The sequence below is a fragment of the Cebus imitator genome, unplaced genomic scaffold (genome assembly GCF_001604975.1).
Source record: "Cebus imitator isolate Cc_AM_T3 unplaced genomic scaffold, Cebus_imitator-1.0 Scaffold339, whole genome shotgun sequence".
Lineage (NCBI taxonomy): Eukaryota > Metazoa > Chordata > Mammalia > Primates > Cebidae > Cebus > Cebus imitator.
The window spans coordinates 986,372-994,886 of record NW_016107654.1 but is presented as its reverse complement, the minus strand read 5'-3'; the positions used below and the strand labels follow the sequence as shown (position 1 = coordinate 994,886).

General features: G+C 68.8%; 4 protein-coding genes across 4 annotated transcripts in view; 3 read left to right on the top strand and 1 right to left on the bottom strand.

The window, feature by feature from the left end:
* NDOR1 (NADPH dependent diflavin oxidoreductase 1) overlaps nt 1–3,723 on the top strand; it is a 10,276-nt gene extending 6,553 nt beyond the window's left edge. Inside the window, exons 10-14 of the mRNA XM_017505510.2 lie at nt 2–110; nt 246–392; nt 468–586; nt 664–758; nt 837–3,723. Coding sequence (XP_017360999.1) covers nt 2–110; nt 246–392; nt 468–586; nt 664–758; nt 837–981 — 615 coding nt within the window. The 3' untranslated portion in view covers nt 982–3,723. The remainder of the gene's footprint in view (nt 1; nt 111–245; nt 393–467; nt 587–663; nt 759–836) is intronic.
* C8G (complement C8 gamma chain) overlaps nt 1–8,515 on the top strand; it is a 618,926-nt gene that overhangs the window by 260,158 nt on the left and 350,253 nt on the right. The window lies entirely within an intron of this gene.
* On the bottom strand, nt 4,587–8,254 carry RNF208 (ring finger protein 208). The gene is made up of 2 exons (XM_017505506.2): nt 6,355–8,254; nt 4,587–6,078 (listed from the first exon to the last, which is right to left on the bottom strand). The coding sequence occupies exon 2, from the start codon at nt 5,550–5,552 to the stop codon at nt 4,767–4,769; it is 786 nt and encodes a 261-aa protein (XP_017360995.1). The 5' UTR covers nt 5,553–6,078; nt 6,355–8,254; the 3' UTR covers nt 4,587–4,766.
* The window catches only part of CYSRT1 (cysteine rich tail 1), a 4,923-nt gene continuing 2,404 nt past the window's right edge, over nt 5,997–8,515 (top strand). Inside the window, exon 1 of the mRNA XM_037730306.1 lies at nt 5,997–6,084. The gene's annotated coding sequence lies outside the window, so the exon portion shown is untranslated. The remainder of the gene's footprint in view (nt 6,085–8,515) is intronic.

Here is an 8,515-nt window from a genome sequence, read left to right as displayed (position 1 = left end):
CCCCTCGAGGCTGCAGATCCTCGTGGCTGTAGTGCAGTTCCAGACTCGCCTCAAGGAGCCCCGCCGGGGCCTCTGCTCCTCCTGGCTGGCATCCCTGGACCCTGGGCAAGGTGACCCCTGCTCCCGGGGTGGGGGCCGTGGCCCCGTGTCCCCTTCTCTCCCATGCCCACGCAGATGCTGGGCTAGGGCCCCAGCAGACTCTGAGCCGCCTTTGAGTCTCTTCACACCACCTCCCTCCTGCATAGGACCTGTCCGGGTTCCTCTCTGGGTGCGGCCTGGGAGTCTGGCCTTCCCAGAGATGCCAGACGTGCCTGTGATTATGGTGGGGCCTGGCACCGGGGTAGCCCCCTTCCGAGCAGCCATCCAGGAGCGCGTGGCCCAGGACCGGACCAGTGAGTGCCCGGGGTCCCGGGTAGGGTTGTGGTGGGGGCTTCCAGCAGTTCAAGGACCCCCCTGCGTTCCCCTAGGAAATGTCTTGTTTTTTGGCTGCCGCTGGCGGGACCAAGACTTCTACTGGGAGGCGGAGTGGCAGGAGCTGGAGAAGCGAGGCTGTCTGACCCTGGTCCCTGCCTTCTCCCGGGAACAGGTGCGTGTGTGTGCTCGGGGGCTGGGAAAGGAGGGGAGGGGCTCACACTCAGCCCCACCCTGCCCTCTGCCCTACAGGAGCAGAAAGTGTATGTGCAGCACCGGCTCCGGGAGCGGGGGCAGCTGGTGTGGGAGCTGCTGGACCGCCAGGGTGCACACTTCTACCTGGCAGGGTGAGCAGTCTCAGGTGCGGCGGGAGCGGGCCTAGCCCTAGGCCCAGCCTCACGCACCTTCTGCCACCACCCCTCTAGCAACGCCAAGTCCATGCCAGCGGATGTCTCGGAAGCCCTGGTGTCCATCTTCCAGGAGGAGGGCGGACTCTGCAGCTCTGACGCCGCCGCCTATCTAGCCAGGCTCCAGCGGACACGGCGCTTTCAGACTGAGACGTGGGCCTGAGCCCGTTGGCTGCCCGTGATCCTCCTGGGAGCCCAGGAGGGCATCGTCCTCCCGGACCAGGGGTGGTGCTTCCAGGTCCCAGCTGGTTGGGGCAACAGCAGCTCCTAAGCACAGCCACGCCCTCGTTGACGCTGGGTCCCACCCTTTGAGCCCTGACTCCCCTGCGGCCTCTGCCAGCCAGCCCTCCCCTCCCCACCCTGACTGTGAGCTGTGTCCTCGTTCTCCCCCACCCTCTTCCTGGTCAAGGTGGTGGCCTGGGCTGCTCCACTTCACCGGTGCAGCGGCCCAAGATGGCGTGAGCAGCCCACTGGGCACCGGGGGTGGCACAGGGCCCCCATGAGGCCACACTGCACTCCACCCTGGGGCCACCTTGGCCACTGCAGCCTGCTGGGCAGCACATTGCAGTCACCACCCCCACACGGCTGAGGCTGGGCTCAGACCACGAAAAGCAGCTCCCTTAGAGCAGTAGGGGGTCCCAGGCCAGAGCAGCCCCTTCCTCTCCTGGTCCCAGGAAAGCCCTGGCAGGAGCTGCTGGCCTCTGGGTGGCTGCTTCTAGCACAGGCTTCCTTCCTCTCGCTGGTCGGGTCCCCTGGGTGGGGGGTGGGAGGTGGGCACCATGGTGCACTCTTGCTGCCCTGCCTGTATCTAGTGGCAGCTCTTGTCTGCCTCTGACGTGACAAGTGCCCTGCCTGCTTCATTCTCAAAGGCTTGGTGGGTCAGCTGAGATCTGATCGTCAGGACGGTTTTGGGCAGGTGCTGGGAAGGCAGAGCTAAGCCGTCTGTCCTGCCTGGGAGCTGAGGCTGCCGGAAGCAGTGGTGGGAGGGGGTGTGGTGGATACGGCCCCACCCCTGGGAGGGGCTTTAGGTACCAGGAAGGGAAGTCCGCTGGAGGAGTCCTGATCACACCGCCTCGCCGTCCTCTCGGAGTCTCTTATCTGTGGTCGGCTGGTCGCTGGCGGGGACTGACGTGGCCGAGGCTGGGCTGCAGCCGGCTCTGGCTGGGGACGGCACTGCAAGGGCACAGGATCCACTCAGCAGGCCAGCCTTGCCGGGGCCCCAGTGTAGTTCCTGTCCAGTGAGAGAGCCAGCCAGGTCAGTGCCAGACCCAGTGGAGCCCAGACCCTGCTTGCCCTGGAGGTCTGCACCTGTCGCCACCCTGGGGTCCCTGGCCACCTATCCTGACTCCTCCCCCAGGACCACCACCCCTGAGCTGTGCCCTGGGGTCCCTGGCCTCCACCTTGCCGACTCCCACCCTGGGCCTGTCAGTCCACCTGGGGCTTCTCTGGGCCCTGAGTGCCTGAACCCACTGTGCCCAGCACCAGTGGGTGAAGGGGATGACTTTGGGCTCCCCCAAGATGCTGAGACTCCAGCCAGTGAGCCCCTGTTGGAGGCTGTGGCCATGGAGGGTGCCTGGGCCCTTCCAGCCTGGAAGGAGGAGCGGGGAGAGCAGGCAGCAGGGCAGGGGGAAGAAGAGTGCCCCATCTGCACTGAGCCCTATGGACCCAGGGAGCATCGCCTGGCCCTGCTGAACTGTAGCCACGGCCTGTGTGTGGGCTGCCTGCGCAGGCTGCTGGGCTCGGCCCCGAGCTCCAACCTGGGCTGGGTGCGCTGCCCACTGTGCCGCCAGAAGACCCCCATGCTGGAGTGGGAGATCTGCCAGCTGCAGGAGGAGCTGCTACTGGCCGACGGGCCCCCACGCCAGCCCCCCCGAGAGGCCCCCGCACCCCAGCACCGCGACCCTGGACCCTGGGGCTCCCTGGAGCACCGCTACCAGCTGCGCTTTCTGGCGGGGCCCGTGGGTGGCCGCGGCTGCCTGCCCTTCCTGCCCTGTCCACCCTGCCTGGGTGCCTGGCTCTGGACCCTGCGGGAGCGGGGACCCTGTGCCCGCCGCGTGGCGCTGCTGAGCCTGCTGGCCCTCGAGCTGCTGGGGCTGCTGCTGGTCTTCGTGCCGCTGGTGCTGCTGGGGCTGCTCTTCCTGCTCCTGGACGGCTCTGGCAGCTGAGCAGAGCCCAGGATGGCCCTGACGCCAGTGGGCCCAGCCTGGCCCACATCGCCACTGGGTGCTGTGAGACCTGAAGGCCAGGCTGAAAAACCCAAGGTTGGGTCCAGGGTACTGCCCTTCAATCAAGACCTCCATGGCTGAACCCAAGACGGACCACCCTGGAGCCTGACCCTGCCAGAGTGCATGGCTGCCCTGGACGCCGGTGCCCAAGGACAGCTGCTGGAGGAGCCAGCCCCGCAGGAAGGTCTTTGAGCAGGCCCCACGCACCCGGTGGTAGACAGGCGCCCTGTGGCCATGGCTGATGCTGGCCACACTTCCCCTTCCGAGGGCCGGCCGAGCACAGCAGACGTGAAGGTTAATGGAGCTGCAGTCAGTCCGTTCCTTGGGGAGGACAGGGGTTCCGCCCATTCTGTGTTCAGATAAGGGCCAGTGCATGTCCCTGAAGGTCAGGCCAGCCGGGGGAGGGGCCTATGCTGTGAAAACTCCGCCTACCAAGACTTCTCTCCCCACCTGCTCAGGCTGAGACCCACTGGGGGTCAGCACTGGCCTGTTGCAGGGACAAGGGTCCACCCAGGCCTTAGAACGTAAGCACCAGCCCCAGCTCTGCCCCTGCACACCCTCACGTTGCCACACCTGGGGCCTTCGTGGAAAGGGTGGAGACATCGGGTCTGTGGGTGACCGTGAGAGACGGAGCACTGGGCTCAATGCAAAGCAGCTTCCAATAAACCGGCTCCTGGGAACGCCATTGTCACTGCTTGTTTTTGTTACCCCAGCCTCACTGTGCAGGTGGGCTTTTTTTTTTTTTTTTTTTGAGACGGAGTACCCCGCTGTCCCTCACTGGAGTGCAGTGGCATGATCTCTGCTCACTGCAGCCTCTGCCTCCCGAGTCCAAGCAGTTCTGCCTCAGCCTCTCTAGCAGTTGGGATTACAGGCATGTGCCACCATGCCCACTTAACTTGTTTGTATTTTTAGTAGAGACGGGTTTCACCATGTGTGTCAGGCTGATCTTGAACTATTGACCTCAGGTGATCTGCCCGCCTCAGCCTCACAAAGTGCTGGGATTACAGGCGTGAGCCACCTCCCCCAGCCTGGGGCAGGCTCTTCCTCACACCCAGGTGGTCCAGGTGCCAGACAGGAGGCCCTGGGTCCTTATTCCCCCACCACCATCTTGGCTAGCATTTGTCCCACACCCCTGCACAGACGCCCAAAGGCTACTCCCGCACAACACTGGAAGACCCAGGTGGGTGCTCAGGGCCAGGTAGGCACCAGGAGTGCAATCAACTGGCTTGTCCCCCACACCATCGAAAATGTCCTCTGTCCAGCTGGGGTGGCTCTGCACACCCACCACCTAGCCCTGCCAGGCACCCACAAGCAGCCCACTCTGCACTTGTGGGTGTCTACACCCATGCTCACAGCCCACAGAGCCCTCCTGAGCTGCACGCACAGCCCAGCCCGGCCCCCAGCACGCACAGCAGGCCCACCCCAGCAGTGCTGGGCCTCTCTCTGGCAGCTCCAAGCTGAGCCCTGTCCGGGCGGCCGCCCTGGGTGCCACCCTAGGCCCAGGCCTGAGCACAGCCCACGGGAGCAAGCTTCAGTCCAGGGAACAGGTGCAAACTTTGGCAAAGAGTTTTAATGGCAAAGTTGGCTGCAATGACAGTGCCACTTGGGGTGGGGCCGGAAGCCATGGTGGGGAAGGAAGGGTCAGCGGGCGGCAGGACAGGGCCGGGTCCCTGAAGAAGCGTCGATCGAGGCTCAGCGGGCAGTGGCGGGCAGGCAGGCGCTACTACATGATGGAGCAGGCGGACAGTGGGTTCCGCACGTGGCAGGTGCAGGCGGCCCCACAGTACTGCCGGAAGGTCTGGTAGCAACTGCCCTCAGGCTCGGCCCCCCACTGACCCCCAGACGGGGCTGTCAGCGCCTCAGGCGGCAGGCGGCTCAGGATGGACGTGTTGACAGCCAGCGCGGCCAGGCCGTAGTCGGTGAAGAGCACAGTCTCTCGGTGGCAGGTGGGGCAGGAGATGAACTTGTATTTGGGGCACGACTCATAGAGAATCTGCAGGCACTGCTCACACACGGAGTGCAGGCAGGACAGCACGCGGGGCCGCCGCTGGGTGACATTGTACGTGTGCCCGCAGGTGGGGCACTCCAGGGGCTCACCTACTGCTGCCGAAGAAGCTGCCGAGGCCGAGGGGCCAGGCCGAATCACGTACTGATTGACAATGACCTCGTCCTCGGGGGCCACGCGGGGAAAGCCCAGCTCCGCGCTGCCCTTACGTGGCCGCCGTGGCAGCGGCGGGGTGTGGGGCGCCCCTTCCAAGGCAGGCATGTCCCCCCCACACGCCTGGTTGACAATGATCTCTGTGTCTGAGGGCCAGGCACGCTTGGGTGCCAGAGTGGGGGTGGGCCGGGGAGCAGGCGGGAAGCAAGGGGCAGCCGGCAGCTCAGGAAACTTTTCGGGATGCACGATCTTCATGGCCTCCATCTTGAGGATGACATGGGGACCCTTCAGGCAGGACATGAGGAGGCCCGGCCAGCCACTGCCCGCCTCGGGCCCAGGCTCAGAGGGCATCCGGCTGTCTCCAGTCAGACTGGGTGTTCGGGTGGGTGGCGGCGTGGTGTGGGGCTGAGGGGGAGGTGATGGGGCAGCATCCTGGTCCCACCAGACCTGGGGGGGGCCCCGGCTGGCCCGTGGACTCCTAGGGGCAGCCGGCGAGAGTTGGGGGCGCAGGGGCCCCCCCACTGGCCACAGTGGCTTCCCTGGTCCAGTCCTGGGAGGAGGAGGAAGGGGTGGGGGAGGGGGAGGCAGGCGGGGGCAGGGGGGCGTGGGAGGCTGCCCTGGGCTGGGCGTCGGGCCCAGGGTCTCACCCAGGGTCTCTGGCTGCTGAGGCTGGCGAGGGGGCGTGGGGGGGGCTCCCCCGGCAGCCGAGGTCAGCAGGCCGCGGGCTGGGACATCGGGGCAGGCAGGGGCTGGGTGGGCCCCATGGCTCCAGGACAGGGCGCCCAGGGAAGGCAGCTAGCCGGAGCGTTGGCTGCAGAAGGACCCGGGCAGCAGGCTCCGCGGCAGAAGCAGAGGCAAGGCCTGGACCAGGCCTGAGCTGCAGGTGAGAGACGCCGTGAGGATAGTGCCCAGGCCCCCCCTACCCTCGCCCTCTGCCCGCACAAAGGCCCGAGCGCCCGACCTCTGACCCTGACCTCAGCCGCGGGATCCCGACCTCCGCGGGCTTCCGAACCCAGCCCCCTCCCCGATCCCCGCCTCCAAGGCCGGACGCACCTTCCCGAGGGCCGACCCCCGCCGCGTGGGGAGGGGCGCCCAGTCCGCCCCCGGCCCCAGCCCCCGCCCCCGGCCCCCGCCCCCTGCCCCCTGCGCTCACCTGCCCCAGCCTGGCGTCCCGGCCGCGCGCCGCCGCCGCAGAGGTTGTCTCAAAGGCAGGCCCGGACGCGGCGCCTGCGCCTCGGCCCGGCAGCTCGGGGGGCTCCGGCGGCTCCGGCGAAGCTGCGGCGACCTCGGGCGATGGTCAGGCCCGGGCGGCACCCAGGGGCGCGGGCGCGGGGCGCGGGGCGCGGGGCTCGGCGCGGCGGCGGCGGCAGGTGCGTGCGGAGCGTGGCGCGCTCTGCGGCGGAGGCGCGGGGACCGCAGTGCGCGCGGCGCCCGCCCGCGCCCGCAGCGCCACCCCCCGTCTGGGGACCCGCGCGGGGTCCGCGGGGCGGGGCCAGCCTCCCGGCCGCCCCTCAGTCCGTTCCTGGAGTCGCCCTCGCCCGCGGGCTGCGTAGGGGGCAGGACCCCCGCGTCGCCCCCAGTTCTCCGCTCCCCTCCTGCCTAGGCTGACCCTGGGTCCTGGTCAAGCCTCCCCAAATTGTGGGGGAATCGGCCGTTCTCTTCCTCACACTAGGAGGCCTCCGGACGCTGGAGCGGGAGGGAGGGGACCCGCACGGAGGGTCTCAGGGGAGCTGGTTCCAGGGCACACCGGCGCCCCCCGACCCCGACCCCAGGAAAGGCCTCGAGGCCTCCAGCCCCGCCCGTGCCCGGTGCGGCTGCTCAGAGAGGGCGCTGGGAACCTAAGGGGCACGAGCGGGGCAGAAGGCTGAGGCAGCGGACGGCCGGGCCGGGTGGGAGTGTGCGAAAGACAGGCTGGCAGCCCCGCGCGGGGCGGAGGCGGCCCTGAGGACCGCACCTGCCCGAGGAAGGGTGGCCCGGGCACTCAGCGGGCAGCCTCGCCCACCAGCGCGCAGGCCGGGCCTCTCCGCTTCCTCAGCCCCGGCTGCTCTGCCCGCCTGGGTCCGCCTTCTGCCTGCAGAGCCTGCGGGCGAGGGAAGGACCCAGGGCTTGCCGGTCACCGCCGGGCAGTGGACCAGGCCTTCGAGGGCCTCTGCTGCTCGCTGTGACCCGCTCCGGACCCAGCACCAGGCCCTGCACAGCCTGGCTTCCTTCAGCCCCGCTCTCCGCTGGACTGGCCGGACCGCTCCCGCTCTAGGCAGAGCCACAGGACCTGCAGAGTGCTGAGCCAGAGGGCACGCTGCCCCTTGTGCCGGAGCCCACGTGGGCAAACCAGGCTGGAGGAGCGGCCCTGCCCTTAGGGTCTGGCTTGGCCCCTCCGTGGGGCCTCGGGCTAGTGTCACTCAGAGAGCAGTAGGGAGCGGTGTGCGGGTGACCGGGGGCTGCTCGAGGGGCCCTTACGGGGCCTGGCATGATGGTGGGGCAACTGAGGCAGCCTGGGCCCGGGGAGGGCTGGAGCCCAGCTCCGCCGCAGGCCCTGCTCACCTACCCACCCGGCGCGCGCCCGAGGACGCACCAGGCCGCAAGCCCCGCCCACTCATCGAGACCCCGCCCCGTAAGGGATGAGACCCCGCCCCATAAGGGAGGAGGCCCCGCCCCCGAAGCTGGGCCTTTTCGGCCCCTCAGTTCAGAGCCAGGGAGGCCCAAGCCGAGGATTGGTTACATCCGAACCGGGTCTTTCGGGAAACCCTAGAGCGCGAAGGCTTCTGGGGAATAAAATTTTCACGGCCGGTCCCTGCCCACTTGGCGCATGCGCCAAAGGCTCACGCAGGGCGGCGGGCGGGGCTTCCGGCGCCTGCGCAGTGGGCCTCTGTCGCCGGCCTCCGGCGTGCCGGGTGCCCCGCAGCGCCCAGTTCTCCCCAAATCGGGGCCCGGCTGCCTGAACTCGTGTCCGGACCGGTCTGACGGGCCCCACACAGACCACCCCGGCCACCCTGGCCTCCGGCCCACGTGACTGGACCCCGCCCTTCCTGGTGCTCCTCGGGGCGCCAAGACCCCCGCTGGCCTGGGACGCCCCGCTGCAACCACCGTCCCGCGGCGCCCACTGTCCCGCGGCGCCCACCGTCCCGCGGCGCCCACCGTCCCGCGGCGCCCACTGTCCCGCGGCGCCCACTGTCCCGTACCCGCCCATTGTCCCGTACCCGCCCACTGTCCCGTACCCGCCCACTGTCCCGCGGCGTCCACTGTCCCGCTGCACCCACTGTCCCGTACCCGCCCACTGTCCCGCGGCGTCCACTGTCCCGCGGCGTCCACTGTCC